Raw genomic sequence first — 18,097 nt, 5'->3', positions numbered from 1 at the left:
TATTCATGTGACTTTTCAAAGCACAAGCACAGGTTTGTCAAATCACTTCATCCCGCTGGTGTCCCGCAGGCAGCAGTAGGTGATAAAAGGAGAACCGGCCCTATTCTTAACGTTTTGAATGTTAATATGTCAAAATATTGACGAATGGCTGCTATTTTTACTCGAGAAATCCATTTTAAAACTACGAATCAGTTGCCAAATTTTAAGCAATTAAAGCAATTACTATTCTCTGAATCTACTGTTGACATAAAAAAAAATCTTTCAGCACTAATCACGGTATCATTTAATACTAAGTCAGTATTTCCCGGCCCTCGTCTACGCTTTCAGCTCGTGACGAATGTGCAGAGGCTCAGTGTTTTTGCCTCATCCCCTGCAGCCGCGAGCCAACAGTGAACTCCACGTTACCTCTCGTGTTTATCTGAGTGTGTGTGCGCGGCTCCTTCTCCCCGGTGAGCCTGTCAGGAGCTTATGGCATTTGATGAAATGCGTGCGTTTGGATTCAGAGGAATGTTATTTCTGAAAAGTGCCGCTTCTTTGTTTTCTGGCACAATGAAAGCCTGTCAGCACAGTCATTTCAAAGCGTGGCTCTTTGCATATCAAAGGCTTGACAGAGGAGTTCTGAAGTGTCGCATCGCCGCGCTGGAAGATGAACTTCTCCCTCTCTGGTGGTTTTCTGTCCTCCGGGTCCACGTCCTCCCTTCCCGTTGGTCTGAGTCAGTTTTCGGCGTGTGTGTGTGTGTGTGAATCAAAAAGTGCAGTTTGATCTTAAGCTGTAGCAACGGACAGGCCGGTGGAACAAGGGGACAAAGGCAGATTGACATCGTAGCAATAGCAACCAATCTGAGGGCACTCCACCTCTCGCGATCCCCACGAGGATCAGAGGTTGATCATTGCGGTTTTCAAGTGGTCTGTGAGGTAACGTGGGGGTCCAAGAGAGGACAGGAGGTGTCAGGCGATGACTAGGGACCAGCTTGGGTGAGGACAGATTAATTAGCCACTCGCGGGCATGTTGACGGTTGAGAAGAGAGACGCAAGTACGTTCCTGTTTTTAGCCGTAACTGGTTGTTGTGCTGTTGGAATAATCAACCGTATTAACACAATATGCCAAAATTAATCTGTGCGATGATGCATACAGCGCCAAGGTGAATAAATATTAATGCAGAGTTCCTCTTTAATAACCAAATGTAAGGAATCCTTATAAAGCTGCTTGTTCATGTCATGTCTTTATGAAAAAAAGAAATGAGACGTAAAGTTATCAGATTTTTACATCACCAGCAGGCGTCTCGCCGTAAGTTTTTCCCTAAACAGTCCATAATTATTCTCTATGAATATACACAGCAATGTTGTCATAGCCAGTAGATGTTGAGAAGCCTCACTGTGTAAACCAACTCAAATTAAAAACAAAACCAAACAAAAGTTGTAAGTGGCTCAAAAAAAAAACAGACATCAAGTACAATGTGAGTCAGTCTACTGTCAAGGTGTAGTTGGTGTAGCTGCAACTCGTCAGAAATGTAATTTTTTCCAATTAATAAACCTTTTTCACAGCGGACATTTTGGCTTCGCGTGGCGGAAAAAGCACAGGTGTAAATGACAACATTAAAAAATGACCGCGTCCCCTTCTGGTGAGCTAGTCCCGGGGTCCTGGAGTTGGGCCTCGCTGGCTCGATGCAACTGAGCCACCATTCACGAAAACCCGTCTCATCTGTGATTCTCAGAATGTCTGCCATGAAAAAGGTATATTGTTTAGATTAGAACATGTCAGCCCAATGCGGTTTCCCAGAGCCCAGTGTAACATCTTCAGATTGTGTGTTTTGTCCCACCGACGGTCTGAAATCAGAAAATATTTCATCCACAGTGTTATGTAACCAAGAAAAGCAGAAAGTCCCTGCATTTCAGAGACTGCCAGAGAGAAAGTAGCGTTGTACACTTGATTTGTAATCGATCGTCAATCATCGTAGAGGCTGGCGATTCATTTTCTCACCTTCAAACGTTCCATCCATGCTTACATATAACGATTGGCCGTCATGTTAAAACCGAAGGCGGCGATCGTTTGGATCGACAGTGATGTGAACGTGAGTCCCTTCACTCAGCCGGTACAGTGGCAGCACAGGAGGTAGAGTTAGAGACGTAGCAGCACGGTTCACAAACTGCCCCGGACAAGAGAACCTCCGTTAAGCTAAACATCTGGCTGAGGACCTGCAATAAAGAGTAAAGACGGATGATTCGTCTTCTGGACAGGTGGATCAATGAAACGCCAGTAAGCAGGTCTGTGCCGATGACTGCCATAAAACAGTACGTGATGTCTCTGGCCACCCATTATCTTCCATCCTCCGGTTTTTTATTGTGAAGGAGACTGATAACCACTGAATGAATGCCATCACATCCTGTCCGTCACCGTGATTACAGAAACTCTGGTCCATCCGGGTCTGAATGCCGTTATCAGACCCGGAAGATTCCTCCTCAGAGCTCCAGCCCTGAAATCAGAGTCCCCAGCTCCGTGTAGGCTCTCTGTCCCGGCTGAGCGGCTCTGTCTTTACCTCTTTCATGCTTCACCGCGTGCCTGCTGGCTCCCATGATGCACAGCACTGTCGCGGCGCTTTCACCTCAAAGGAGGTTGAGTGTTTCCTCAGAAGACCCGCTTATGCATTGTCTCTAAAGCGTAAAATCCAGGCCAGAGAGAAATGGGTTCATTTTCTAAATCCCGGTTTAGTTTCGGCCTCTGTGGGTGCCAGGTTTTTGAGACTTTTAGTTCTGCTGAGGAGAATCGGCTCAGCCGACGCTCCGTCTCGTTCTAGGCGATCCGGTCCTGCCCCAGCACTCGGCCCGATTCCATCTTCCTCCATTTGCCTGTTCACATTGAAGACTTGCCATATCAAAGGCTAAAACGCCAGGGAACAATGTCATTTAGGTACCTAACGACAGACATGTTCTCTCCGCCAGTTCTCCTATCACATCCAATGAAAAGCTTTTTCTTTTTTCCTTTTATTTTTTTCGGTTTTTGTCATCAAATGAAAAACACATTGCTACCACAGCTGTTTCATGACTGTCCATTTTGGCTCAGTTTAAGACTTGGATTAAATTATTTTGAAGATCCACACCACATAATGTTCAGTGGCAGTCTTGAATCTCTATGTTTGCGCCCTGCTGCTCTATCTTCGAACGTTAACACAGGTACAACACAAAGACATCAGGAATATAATCAGTATTTATGGATGCATTCATGAGTGTGTGAATATTTGTGAATTTATATGTATGAATATAACTGAAAGTTTAAAGACATCATATATATGGTTATGATGAATATTGTTAGCATGTGCATTAGTATGCTAACTTGGCTACAGTCAACATGTTAAAACCTTAACATGCTGACATTTAGTGTGGTACATTAAACGTTTGTTTTTTTTAAATAGCGTTTAGTCAGTTCTTCTGTTTTAACTCCTTCATTCTAATGCTACATTCAGTCCTTTGGTTTAAAGTGACGGAAAAGGAACCTAGAAGAAGACTAGGATCAGTCCAGAAGTCCAGAAGCTCGCTGCTAGCGATTGTGAGCCCTGCCGGGTTTTCTTACGCCGCGCAGCCCAGCCGGTGTAGCACGCTGGCACGCTCAGCCGCTTCGCAGTTGATTCTGACGGGGACTCATTCGTCAGTGTTGGAGGTATCCGCTCACCATCGTGCTGGACAAGCGAAGACGTTGATCTGTTGGTGGCGCTGGATGAAAAAGCCAGGGCATTCATCCCTGGCTGCGTGCACCCAGTTTTATTTCGGCCCGTCCAGCAGTTGTCGAGATATTTCACTTGGCGCTGCAGCGTCAGTCCAGATCCTTCTTTTGCCCTGAAGCGTGTTTGTGGTTTACATAACCGCCTGCTTGCTCTCCTTTGAAGAGCACCAGGTCCAAACGAGTCACGGTGCAGCGACTTCTGCTCTCTGGTTAATCCGTCACACTACCAGACATGTGAGACATCCAGCTGATGAAAATCCTCTGTATGTGTTCACTCTGTCTGATCTTAGCCCCCCCCTCCCTCTGCCCTTTTCCTAGCATCATATGTTGGCATTTCCGACAGACGAAACGTGTCCTGCTATTCATATGTATCGTACATGTAACCCCATACCGCTGCCCCCATACAGCCAACCACTGCTCCGGGCAGCATCGGGGCGGCCAATATAAAGAGGAGAAATGTCAGAGATGGAAGAAGCATGTGCCCTTTAGTCTGTAGGCTTTTTTTAGGGACGTGCACGTCAAAAACAATCACGGCAGCACGGCTCGTGACGCTGGCAACCGTCCCCTCCGAGCCCTTTTGTCATGAGTGGATGGCCGAGGGCAGCCATCTCATTGAGGCTTTAAAGCGGTCCGTGAGGTAGAAGATCCACCCCGCCGATACAGAGTTGCCGTGATCCGTGTCGCATCCTGCTGCTTTCCGAAAGAAGGTCTGTGTCGGCGCAAAAGCCTGTTACACAGCTGAGCTTTGATTTTGAGTTCAAGTGGAAATCCTAGGGGGGGTTTTCAGACGGCAGACGTGCCAGGCCGGGTTTGCAGAGGGACGAGTGTAGTGCTCAGAATATCTGTAAAAAAAAAAAAAAAAAAAAATCTTAAAATATACGATGAACAAATAAGATGCAATATTCAAACCAAACCTGCTCCACGGGGTCTCTGGAAGAAAGTGGAAATATAATATATATATGTGACATTCACTACAGTGTGCACAGCTTTTTTTTGTTTTTGTAACTGAAACTACTTGTGGGATGTCGGCGTTCTAAGGCTTCGAAACGTACAAGTGTTTCCTTAAAGCCTCACAGGGAAACGTTTTCATGTTTAAACCCAGTTGCTTGTCTGAACTGAGGAGATGCTGATACATTAAAAATCTGTGACGTTCAAAGCATTCTGAGTATTTTATACTCTGATTCAACTCAGTGACTTGCTACCTACTTTTCCCAAAATGCCAGTTGAAGAAGCTGACATCAGGGCGTTCTCCTCGCTGCTCACGTGAAGGTGGGGAGTACGAAGGCGACGGCGATAGTGAAGTGGTTCTTCTACCTCTTTGTGAAAAAGTGAGCGAGGAGTAAATGATGAGGGTAAGATTGCATTTTGAAGGATCTCAAAATAAAACACTTTGTTGCATTAGCAAAGAGAGAGAACTGCAGGGGCCCAAAAGTCATGGTGACACAGACCTGTTCGTTATGGCGGGAGCCCATCTTGGCTAAGTTGGCTGAACATAACAAATGGGACTGTCCTCACAAGTAGACCAACGCCAGTTTCCTTTAACCGTGACTGCGACCCTTCATTCAACCTCAGCCAAGTGTCATTTTAATCCTCGTTTTCGGGCCGAACCAAACTTCAGCCGTAGCAGTGTCACAAACAAAAAAAACGTAGTTATTTCTCACTCAGCGGTGATTTGTAAAGGTTGTGGACGGCACAGTCTAACGGTGTCGTCCTGCTGATGGGGGGGCGTCACGCAGAATTGTGTGTGTGTGTGTGTGTGTCTGAGCTGACACAAGGGCAACTTATCAGTATGCACTGTAATGAGTGACCTTTAACCTGTTACATAGATATATTTAAAAGTAAGATTTCATGTCCGATAGCAACTTCGATACCTGTATCCACGTGTCCAAGCCTGAACCAGACTTGTACCTTAAAGTCCAGGCAGACTTAGTTCAGGCTGCAGATCCGACATTAAAAAGCTAATTTCACTGTATTCCCCACCAAAGTGAGCTGAGATAAGTCTGAAATAAACCGATGATCAGGTCTACGGGCCGTCTCCGTGAATTTGCCCCGGAACAGATACATCTGAAGTATTCGATGCTCCTGTGATTTCACAGAATGCCATCCCGTTGTCTCCATCCTAACGAAGCTGTGGCGGCTCCAGATATGTTAATCATTTGACACACGGGCCACGCGCTTTCATTCATATGCAACGGAGGTTTCTGTCGAGTTCAAGTTCAACTTCAGTTCAACTCTGTCTCCCTTATCTTCACTGTGTGCTGAGAGCAAAAGAGGCCAATTTACATTCAGTTAATACTCTTTTCTGGCATAAACGGAAACAAAGGAAAGGCATTTGGGAAAGGTCTAAGAATTTCCTGGGCAGACGGATCTTTCCCTGAGTCTGTATTTTATTTCTTTGACATCCCATTTTCTATTATCTGCTAAGTTCAGATTTACACGTCTTTGTCAAAAAACGGATAATTTCCTCATATCACACATTTGTCTGAAAACCATGCTGATCTACCTACAAGTTTGGTTGTTCTTTTCTCTATAGATCGGAGAAAAGAGCCAGCGTTTCAAGTAAAACTACGGCATTTTGAGCTACTTTACGTGCCGTTCCTGTTACTGTATGTCATAACATTTCCTCAGTAGTTTTTGCCATTGCTTATCTGGTTGGGTAGCGTGAACGTTACTGTGAAGCAACTCGGTTCACACTAAATATTCTGTGCTACCAGGTGGACGGCATGCGCCCTTCGACTGGCCTGTGGCTCGCACGTCTCGCAGCTGAACATCAAGGCTCCCTGAATGCGCGAGAGTCTTTCTGCTGACATTGACAAACGACGTCAATTTCATGTGATTTGTGAGGCGCTGACCGACGGACCTTGAAATTGCAGTCATTGTTCGCTCTGATTAGGCTTAAATCCGCCTGTAATGATGGCCGCTGATGGTCAGAATGACCTTGACAGGTAGAAAAGAGAAAAAGAAAAGCATCCAATAATCCAAATTTCGTTTGAGGAGGTCAATTCTTTTAGAGTCTGAAAATGAAGGTTTAATGATCTGAGCATGATGGATTTCACTTGTTAACGTGTTGGACTGAGCAAGCGGAGATGCGACTTTTGATTGGCCGGAGTGGGTGAGAAGAGACGTATTGTATTTCGCACACATATCTCCATCATAACACATCGCTCTCATAATCACTTTAATGGCCGCTGACCCCGTAGGGGCTCAGGCACTCCAAAGGCTAATTCGTCCGCAGTTGCCACACGGCTGCTTAACTCACAGTTAATGTTGGAGAGCTAATGTCGACGGCTCTGAGAAAATGACTCCGGTCCTTGACCTCTGTCACTTTTTCCCTCAAGTGCCTCTCTGCAGCGAAAGTGACGCCTCTACCGGGACGAACGGGAGCTCACCTTGACTTAGTTCAGCGCGGGCTGCGTAAATGGGTTCTTACTAATCAACTACAGATAAAACTTCCTAGGGAGGAGGTTGAAGTGAACGGCAAGGCATGCGGACCAGCTGACTTTAACACTGGAGGTTCATGTTCTTTCTCCTTTCTGTTTTCTTGCTTGTTTTGTTTTTTGTGACCTGTAATGTGATTGAGTTTGCTAACCCCCCACATTTTGGACGCCCTTCCGGTTTTTCGTCCACGTTCTAGTATCAACATGTGGTAATGATGCTGCAAGTAGTGACCTTTTTGAAAATCTTCTTTTCTGTTGTGTTCAAGGACACTCTGACGTCATTTTCTGTGGTCAGAAAACAAAAACAAAGAAATAGCCAAAACTGTCCTCTGCGAAACTATAACGTGGATTTGGTCGTTTCTTGGGTTATAAAGGTTCCTCCTCAGCGGTCGATTCCCAAGTCCAAGATGGTGGGGCATCCTTTATCGCACCGAGCCGCGTAATGCGAGACTAAAAGGAAGAAATCGAGGAGACAAATTATTGGCAGTGGATTACCTGCCTGCGGCCATGAACCACCAGGGTCCCTGAGGTCATTAACTCTGTATGTGCTGTATATACCCGCCATGTGTTAAAAAAAAGAAACACTTGGTGGGATGAATCAGTGTTTAGGAAGGATAACTGAAGGGTTAAATGTGGAAAACGGCCTCCTTATGACCTCAGTGAGTCGGGGCCAAGCCTGCAGCGGGATTCAAGTGTCTGTAAGCTGAAGGTCGCAGAAATGATCCCGACTCATGTACTTAGATGACGATTTTTCAAAGGCATTTACGATCTGCAATTGTTTAAATATACAAAGAGACTCACGGAACAAAACGACCTTTGGGATAATTTTATGGTGGGTTGTTTTTTTGTGTGAGTGAGACAGGAAGTGATTAAGTGATTGATCCTTCCTATTTTTGGGTTTTAAGCGGGGGGGAGGGGGGCAGAAAAGTTACCTCTGTTTTGCAGCTAAAGTCTTTTTTCCCAGCTGTGGTTTGTTTTTTGTTTTTTGTCCTTCACATGCTTTATAGTTTTTAATTTTCGTCTGTTTATTGTGTTTTCATTCCCCTGCCTCTCCCCTTCCAGTCACAGCTGTGGACATAAATTACAGCTTTGTTATAATGTCTGCATACTTACGAGCTGTGTCACCACTGACGTCAGTGCAAAGCGAACGTGCTGCGAGTGAACGAGAGATGCATGACTTGCTCTGAGCTGTCTGATGGCGAACGTTGCATTGTGGTCTTCCCTTTTCTTCCTTTTCCTTGATTTTCTCTTTCATTTGTGTATGTAATGAACGTAATTGTGTCTGTTCTTCTTTTTCATTTGTAACTTGAATGAAACAAAAAGGGGGACAAGCAGGTTCATTCTATGTGCATGTGCTTTCCCCCTAGACTCTGGCTGCCCTAACGAGAAATTCGATAAATCTGCTTCCAAACCATCTCGCACAAGCTTTGCATGTCCACTCTGGTCCTGAGGAAATTAACAAGCGAATAGAGAGCGCCATCGACTTACGGAGTGGCGATAAGTTGAGAAGAGAGCATATCAAGCCTTTCTCACTGATGTTTAAAGACTCCAGCCTGGAAGAGAAGGTAGCTGGGGTTTTAGACAGACAACTGCTTTTTTTTTTTTCTTTCTCTCTCCCTCCTCATATCTATTCTTAGATGAAGATTTTTTAGAAGCAAAACAAATGTCCAACATTTTTTTTTTTTTTTTGTTCCCCTGTCATGAGTAAGCTAAAGGCATTTGAGATACTTTTCTGGTATTTTTTATTTTATTGTGCTGCATTTACACGAGTTACTGTAACAGACAAACCTTAATGGTTTGACTGAGGGATGTTGTGAAATCAAGGTGAAAATAATGCAAGAAGCTCTACCAGTACTTCCCTTCATTTGATCTTCCAGCGTACGGAGTCTGAAGTGTGCCAGAGGAACAATTGTAGACTGTAGCTTTAAATTATAGTCAGTTAAAAAAATTGATACCTTTTTAAAGAACTATTATATATATTGAATAACTGAATTTTGATGATGCACTGATAAATTCAGAGTAAAAAACAATGGTCAGTAAAATTGCCAGTTAATAATTCTCTTTTCTTTACCTGGTTTTAAGTGATGAAATAGTAATTCAGTTTTACAGTGCGATTGAAAATGTATTTGTAAAGGCTTTATTTGTAAATGTTATTCCATTTAAGTGTCTGCCTATCAGATTCCATCGCGCAGTTCCCATTTTGTAATAATCTCAATTTAAAATAGTCAAATTCTTCTTCTTAAATGATTTTGTGATTCCTTTTTATAATTAAATAATTATTCCTCATGTAAAGACAAAATAAATGAAATGAATCATTAATCTGCAGATGTATTTTACTTATATATCATATGATATTTGTTTATTTATTCATGCAGCGTTCAAGCTAACATTGTCTTAATCAGTTTAGAGTAGATCTGTGATTTTCAGGATCCACTTTTTCAGAGCGTAAAACTGCATTTCGTGGTCTTTATCGGCAGATCTCACGGAGTCTCCAGCTATCCAACTCTCTCTATGATTATATTTTCCGCTGGCTGAATGGTCAGTGGACACCACATCACCTCTCTCCGCCCCTGTTTCCTGTCTATCTCTCTAAATAAAGAATGATAAATAATATAAAATGATAAAGAAAAAATGCCAATAAATTAAGTGCGCACACACACACACACACACACACACACACGCACACATATATTTGTGTGTGTACACATACATACAAGTATTTCAGTGGCACACTTCAGACCCCATACTAATGTGCATGAGTAAACATGTTGATCCAAACTTTACTCTTTGCGACATTATCACCTTTTTTTTTTTTTTTTTTTAAATTAAGTTACTGCCAATATTGTGCTCAGATATTAAATCAACTTAACCTTGACTCATGTGTGATTCTGTCATTTAAAAAAGAAATTGATATTTGCCTCATCGAGCATAGACCAGCCAGCCGGGTGAAACACTGACGTCCGGCAACGCTGATCTGTTTTGCCGAGACTGCAGAGCCCCCTTCAGTTTACTCATGATGCCATGGACCTGTTGCCCTTTTAGAGTCTTGTGGAAAAAGTTGACTTGTTCAACTTTTTCTTTTTTTTTTTTCTTCTTTTTCTTTTTACGGGAGCACATTGCATTCACTCAAAAAAAAAAAAAAGAACATAAAAGCATTTCTGAGATGTTTTCTCAAAATGATGACTTCACGTCTCATAATTACCAGACGGTTACCTTGAAATACTTTCAGCTAGATAATAGAGTTGAATGCTTCTAGACTAGACTGGACTAGACTACCACGATTGGAAAACAAAACAAGCACAGTCAGGGCGGTAGGAAAGAGACAGAATACAGTAAAAGAGTTGAGACTAGAAGCTAAACCACAGATCAGTTACAATTTTCTAACTGTAACAATACGAATAGAGCCGGGTGAATATGCATTATATCATATTATATAAGTAGTGAATTTACTACGAAAGATCAACATGATTGAAAGTCGTTATTATTTGATGAGGCAGGATTACGATGACTTCCACAGGAATGAATCCCTTAAAAATGAGCTGTCGGGTCAGTCAATACAAATTAACCCTCTGCAGCCAAATGCCGTTCAAATCCACACAACTTTATTTTAAATTCTACCGGAGGTCCTGGAGCTTCCAAAGATACCAAATATACGAGGCTGCATTTTGGGGGAAAAGTGTCTCAAATGTGGTACGGACGACGGCGAGGATACTTCCGTTTAGGGGAACGGTGGAGCAGTGAAGAACACGGCGTCTCGGCACTCAGTGGGCTTCGAGGCAGGGCCGGAGGCGGTTAAAGAGGAAGCCGCTCAAGGAGAAAGCGGATTTTTGACAGTAAGCGTTTCATTTGCTTTGTTTGAGGCCTTGGCACGTACATGAGCAGAAACACTATAAATGGCTTTATTTACGGCTGCAGTGTTTCGCTGTCAACAGCTGGACAGAAAGTAAACTTGGACAAGTTGTTTCCATGGCGACAGATTCCGACAGCAGTGTTTCGGCTGATTACCTAATGTTGATTATCCACAGTTATCTTGTGACTGTGAGGCGTTGAGTCATAATCATGACATATGGAAGTTATTATCGCAGGAAAATGCCTCTGAACGTTCTTTTCCTGGTGAATGCAATGCTCTTCTGCAGCTTTTTGTACAACTTCTCCCCATTTTTTTGTTCTTTTTGATTAAGCCCATCTTTGACCTTTGAGTTGACCTTCACATCGGCCCGTTTTCTCCTCCACATTTGTGTTTCCGTTTGATTCCCACTGCCATTTTCAAAACTTTTCCAAGAATCTTTTTTCTTTTTTAATTATTTTGTTTTTTTTTTTGTTTGACCTCTTAACCTCTTCAGTAAATGTGCAGTGATTTGCTGTTGGCCTCCCTCTTTTTTTTTTTCTCTCTCTTTCTTTTTTTGCCAAAGTTGTGAAGAAACGTGAAGCATCCTCTTGCTAATTTCCCAGCACCCTTTGAGAAAGAGACAGAGCGAGGACGGGGCAGCGGGGGTCACGGGGGTGGAGAGTCTGTGACTGAGACGAGTCTGGCTTTCGGTCCAGACCTGATGAATCTGAACCTTCAGTCTAGAGTCTTACATCAGCACAGGGTCGTTCTTCGGGAAATGCTAATACCCACGTTCTCGAGCACCAGACAGTTCCCTCCTCTTGTGTCAGTAAAACCCCCACGAAATCGTTCAAATAAATCGGTTTACCTCAACAAACATGGTCGTTTCGTAATCGTCTTGTTACGGTATATAAATACAGTGACAAATCGTCCTTTTTACATACGTGATTAGTGTATTTGTGATCATTCCAGAGAGCCAGGCTAGATGTCTCCCCCTGCTTTCTACCAATTTACTCATCTGTCTCACATTTCCCAAAAAAAAAAACGTTGGACGACAGGTGAAGATGGTTTTCGCTCATTTACTGATCAGCACGATCCCTTACAAATAAATTAACACCGTAGAGGTCAATTAGTAACACCACGGTGGAAAAGCACCACAGGTCCCGCAATCCAGCATTCGTCACGTAAAAGTAAGCGAGTACAAGTGGGTATGAAAACAAGCTCAACTGAAGATTGAAGATTGGATACTATTATAATACATTATGAATTATAACTCCCCAAATTGCAAAGCGTCGCCGTGTATTGTTTCAGTTCAAGGATAACAGTAAATTCTCTAAAACATCTGAAAAGTTAACATTTTGTCGATACATGATACCTGACAACGGCCTTATTAAATCAAAGTAACCGTACAGTTGTTTTCTGTGAAATCTAGTGGGGGAATAGTATCAGTATCAGAACCTAAAAACTACTTTTAAATAGGGGCGGTTTTAAATCGCCATTGATTTTTGGGCCTTTTACTGTGGTTGAGTTGTTAGTGTTGATACTGGCCAGTAAAACCTTTGAAAGGCAATGAAGTTAGTTTTCCAATACATTTAAGATCCAGTTTCAATTCAATCCAGATTTCAGCGAGTTTTTTCACAGGCCCTGTCCCACCTCAGTGTAGCGCTCTCCGTTTGTGCCCCTACTCGGCTAACGGCTAACGGCTAACAGCTAACGACTGACAGCTAGCACTGTGCTTGTCGGCTTCGCACCTTCCCCAGGACCCCACGGCTAACCCACCGGCTCCTGTCTCTCTCTAACGCTTGTGTTTGAACCGTGGCATGCATCTGTGGCAGTGCACTGGTGTGTTTCGAGGTGCATTTTTCAGTGTGTTCAGTCTTCTCCGTTTGTCTGAAAACTTGTTTCTCTCGTCTTCCCCTCGCCTCCTCTTCCTCCCTCTCTCTCCTCCTCCTCTCCCTTTCACGGTGCAGTACTCCCAGATGAGGGACGAGGTGTTCAAGTCCAACCTGGTGTGCGCCTTCATCGTGCTCATCTTCATCACAACCATCCAAAGCCTGCTTCCTTCTGCCAGGTAAAAAAAAACAAAAACTGCAACACAGACCGTCACCATGGTGGACAGCTCTGACGGAAAGAGCCAAAGTCCCAGCACACCTCCTGGTTAGCTTCAGGTCCGTTCAGCTTGTAGTTCTCAAGGTGTTTTCTCCTACAGAGTTTCCTTCATCATTATCTTGTAAGGTTTTAAAACAGGATTCAGTCCATCTTCAAAGACAAATGAGTAGCTTCTACGAGGCTTAGCCACAGCAGCGCGGTCTAAGCCTCCTGCGCACGTCTCGCGTTCTTCGCTGGAGTGTTTTGCGGTCCGCGTTTATTTGCCCCCAGGCAGCTGATGTGTTGTACGGGCATTAGTTGTGACCAACTAGGAACCTACACCGACAAATTGGGAAATGTCACAGGATAAGAGCCAATTTTTAGCTCAGGCTGGAGCGTTTTCAGCTCACCCAGACACAGCTTTGTTTTAGTTTCACACCAGCCGCGGCGAGTTCAATTCCCCTTCTGTCTTCCTGTTATCAGATTGTACGCAGCTGTGCCATTTTAAGATTTGCTTTGCATTCAGTCTGAACACACCTTTGTCCCACGGTAGACGTTGGTGTTGAATGCTAACAAATTAGCCAGTTTATTTTTTGTACAATGACAAAATGTTTGGATGATACTGTTGTAGATACCAGTTTATCTTTGAGCAAACCCTGGAAACGTCGGAAAGACTTATGAAAGAAACTTTCTCTGAGAAAATATATTACGTGGCAGAGGTTAATGGAACAGAGCCTTGCTTAAAATGTTGGAGATCGTAATTACAAGATCCATATTTTGTTAATCATGGGATACTGATATAGAAATTATGGGTTCTTTTTCCCCTTATCACGAGATACGGATCTCATAATTTTGAGATCAAAATTAGTCATAATTATAAGAGACAAAAGTCATAATTATGAGATAAGGTCTCCAGTTTCCCTCTTTAGTGAATTCAAAGCTTCTGTTAAATTCTGCGTGTGACAGATGGTGAAATGGAGGAGACAGAAGAGACAGTTTTGAGCTTTTAATGTCATAGTTATCGGTTACACGTAGAAACCTGTTGTGTGCTGCTTTAATGTGTTGAGAAAGTCCGGTCCTGAAAAGTTTTATCTATCAGCCCACAGCTGATGGTATCTTTATTATTGTTGTTGTTGTTTTGCCATTTATTGTGTTTCTCAAGGATGGTAACCATGGTGGTCCAGTTCTCCGTCCTCATCGTCCTCCATTCCTGCCTGGTCCTACTTACGACAGCGGAGGACTACAAGTGTCTGCCTCTGGTCCTGCGAAAAGCCTGCTGCTGGATCAACGAGACCTACGCCGCGCGAAATGTCATCATCTTCGTCTCAATCCTGATCAACTTCCTGGCAGCCATGATCAATATAGTGAGTTCGATATCCAGTGCCAGGTTTAAATCTGAATATTTATAGAGTCAGTGTTTATGTTCTCTGACTTGGCTTTGTCTCTGTTTTCCAAATGGCATCGTCCAGAGCCAACAAACTGCAACCTTTCTGTTAACTCAAGAGATTATATTTATATCCTACGTTGCTTTAAGGTTCATTACCATTACCTTACTTTATCACGTTGTATAACATGATTGCACCCTGTTCTTATCATATTTATCTTAAACTTGGTGCCTAAACTTAATCTTGAAATAAAACAAAACTTTAAAAAGACGTAACATAAAACTTGTTGAGAAACTGTGCTGAGATGGAAAAAGGTTAGAAAGAGTTTCACCAGATTTTCAGCCGATTTCATGTTGAAATGCAAAACATTCGGATGACATCCTTAAATTTCACCAGCCCAGACCTTTAATAGTAGAAACATCTGTAAGACGCGAGAACTAACTTCCAACTATCACCAGACATAAAAGAGGTCAAATCACACCAGGACCAGACCTTGAAGAGTCGTTTAATGGATATGAAGGTGGTGTGTTTTGAACATTTGTACATTGGATTACGTCAGAGTTGAACTTCAAGACGATGAGGATTATGTGATTAGTTTGTCAGGGTTGAGGCAGGGTTAAACAGCAGCCTCTTTCATTACTTCGAGATTCATTAATTCAAAAGCCTTGTTTTTTTATCGCCTGAAAGCATTACCTCATCGACCCCAATCTAGCAGACATGTCAGCTCTGTTCTTCAGGATCTTCAGGATCTGAAAGTCACCGGCTCACACGTCATTACTCAACTGATGCACAGGAAACCTGCTGATAATAAGCCTCGTGCGTCGCACAGTTGCATCATGCAGAGCACATCATACAAACCCGAGGCCTCATGTGCTGAGTCGCTAGATCAGTGAGTCAAAGAGAAAAACCTTTGGACCTTCACGCTGATGTGTGGAGGTTTGTTTGTGTAAACGAATTCAGACTGGAGGAAAACAAACATTGCAAGTGGTTGTTTGCTCATATAAATGATTTGTTAATTTGTCCACATACATTCTGAGCTATTAATGTGAATAACTCTGACCAGCCAGCAGCGTCTGTCTGGAATCCAGGACTTTGACTCCGGAGATCGGGGGTTTAGGTCCCGCATGTTGTTAGATTTAAGCTTCAAAAGCGCTTTGGCTAGGGTTAGGGAGAGATCACGGATTTGGTTAATAACAGAGAAACAAAACACATCCTGTTCGGACTGTAACCAAGACGACAGTTTTAAACACAAACATCAGAGTTTTTTCAGCAGAGAAACATGAAACATTTTAGGAAAAATGAAGCACATTTCAGTCAACATTTTGCAGATACGTTCAGTATGAATGTGACTTTGTTAGTATGTTGCACAAAGACAGTAATCCCCCCTGTTGGTCTCTCACAGCTGTGGTGTGACTTCGACAAATCCAGCACCTTCAGGAACCAGACGTACAACGAGTCCGCCTCCATCCCAGACATCTGCTTCTACCCAGAGGTACCGACTGAATGAGCTGTCTGAATTTTGCGGTCAGGTCCATCTGCTGCGCTTTTTCGCTTCCGCGACGGCGGGAAACGCGATGAACTAAACATCTTCGACATCTGCTGGCGTCGGCAACTGATGGAGCCATCGGAACGCAGAGCGGAGAAAATATCCCTTGTCTTATTTTGCTGGCACGATACGCCGCTAATCGATGGCATTTTGGCGATGTCGTAACATTCTTCTCAGTTTTGGGTTGGAGACAAACAATGAACAGAGAGCCTGCGTTACACACTGGGGGCCTAGATTTTAAAGGATGTGGGTAATGTTTGGCGCAAGGAGATTCTAACAAAAAGATGCCGTTGGGTTGGGTTGGGTTTTTTTTGGGAGCTTTGACCGATTCTAGTCAGGACCTCTCCGCCTCGGCTGCTCCAATTTTGACAGTTCTGTTTTTAAAGATGGCTCCCTTCCATTTTGTTTGGTTCTCTAAGGTTATTCTAAGTGGAGTTGCTTTAAAAATTGTACAGGTAGGAAGGCTGAGCAGTTGGGTTTTTTTTTTAATTGACGTTTTTAAGCTTTTAAAATGTTCTATAACTTTCCCTAGAATCACTTTATGCAGTGATGGGAGAAACACTGAAAGCGTCATACACTTCGCTCTAGATACTAACGTCAACATGCTAACAGTTATAACGTTGAAGGCTCACCTTAGTTTAGCGTGTTTGCGTGCTAACATTTGCTAATTGAAACTAAACAGAAAGCACATCTGCGGCTGATGGCAATGTCATCAGATCTGCAGCTATTTGGTCATGAACTAAATTGATAAACAAAGAGTACTGAGGGCTGCGCTGGAATAAAAGTCGGGGGATCACAAAAGTTTTTACGGTTGATGAGGGGAGGAAGAATGTCTGAGCCGAACTTCATGGCGATCTGAATGCACTGTGGAGTAACCTGTTTAAGTGGAGCATGGACCCGATAAAACCATGTCTGTCTCTCCTCCCCAGTATTTCGTGTTCACGGGGGTCCTGGCCATGGTGACGTGCGCGGTGTTCCTGCGGCTGAACTCGGTGTTGAAGCTGGCGGTGCTGCTGGTGATGATCGCCATCTACTCGCTGCTGACCGAAGCTTTCTACACCTCGCTGTTCGTTCGTTACGACACCGTCCACCACAACACGGAGTGAGTGTTTCGGGATGGCACGTTTTAGCCACCGCATGCGAGCGTAATGCTCAGGTGTCCACATATTTTGTTTAGGTGTTGGTATAAAAAGAAGATCTGATCTGATTTAAAGTTTACAGAGTTTATTTTGTACTCTCAAAACGTCGATATCTGTGGCAGCCAATTAAATCCAACTTTAGTCAAGTTCCAGACTGTTTCTCAGAGAAGCACAGTGATGCATTTTTACAGCTTTCTGATAATCCGAAAACTTTCAGAGGTCCATCAGTCTGTCTGTACAGCTCGACTTTTGTAAGAATAGTAACTCAAGAACAAAATATGTCCGAAACTGACAGTCTCTCCATGTACAGTAAATTATCTGTTTGGATTTTCTAGCATTTTTATGGCATAAGTTTTAGTAAAGAGAGGCATGCGAATGTCTCTTCATCTCTCTGTCTGCTTCCTCACACCTTCCTCTTCAAAAGCACATCACAGAGCCACACTGACCTTTTTTTTTTTTTCTGGACGTAAATGTTGTAAATGTGAGAAAACTCATCTTGCGGGCATTCTCGGTTACAGTACAGTGACCTTTCCAGTGACAGTGTACGAAGGCATCCTGAGCATCTCACCGTCAAAGATGAGTTCAGGAAAAAAAAAAGCAGTATACTGCCTTCAAGCAGAGGTTTCCGTAGGGAACTGATGGGAGCCATTTCTTTAAAGCCTTCTGGGAAGTGAGAGAAAAGCTCCAGATGAAGAGACCTCAGGTGGAGACTCAGCTTCATGACTTTGTTTCATCTCCACACTGAAATCTGTGAAATGATTAGTGAATTAATTTGATTTATTTAACACATTTTATTTCCTCTACTGCTCGAGAGCTGAAATGATTAGTCGGCCGACAGAAAATTTATCTGCATCCATATTGATAATAGGTTGATCATTTATATAATAATCTAAAGAAAATGCCCCAAATTTTCTGGTACTTCTTGAATATTTGCTTGTTTTCTGAGCGGCCTCTA

The 18,097-nt window shown here is 43.2% G+C and overlaps 1 protein-coding gene across 2 annotated transcripts in view; it reads left to right on the top strand.

Annotated features, from left to right (window-relative positions):
* Positions 1–18,097, top strand: part of adcy8 (adenylate cyclase 8 (brain)) — a 91,429-nt gene that overhangs the window by 57,031 nt on the left and 16,301 nt on the right. Inside the window, exons 8-12 of one of the 2 annotated variants that reach the window (XM_040144481.1) lie at positions 8,523–8,720; positions 12,955–13,055; positions 14,235–14,436; positions 15,860–15,949; positions 16,933–17,105. In XM_040144481.1, coding sequence (XP_040000415.1) covers positions 8,523–8,720; positions 12,955–13,055; positions 14,235–14,436; positions 15,860–15,949; positions 16,933–17,105 — 764 coding nt within the window. The remainder of the gene's footprint in view (positions 1–8,522; positions 8,721–12,954; positions 13,056–14,234; positions 14,437–15,859; positions 15,950–16,932; positions 17,106–18,097) is intronic. The other variant, XM_040144482.1, reaches the window with a different exon arrangement.

Source organism: Xiphias gladius, chromosome 14 (assembly GCF_016859285.1).
Source record: "Xiphias gladius isolate SHS-SW01 ecotype Sanya breed wild chromosome 14, ASM1685928v1, whole genome shotgun sequence".
Taxonomy (NCBI): Eukaryota; Metazoa; Chordata; class Actinopteri; order Istiophoriformes; family Xiphiidae; genus Xiphias; species Xiphias gladius.
Note: the sequence above shows the minus strand (reverse complement) of the source record. Positions and strands in the feature narration are given on the sequence as shown.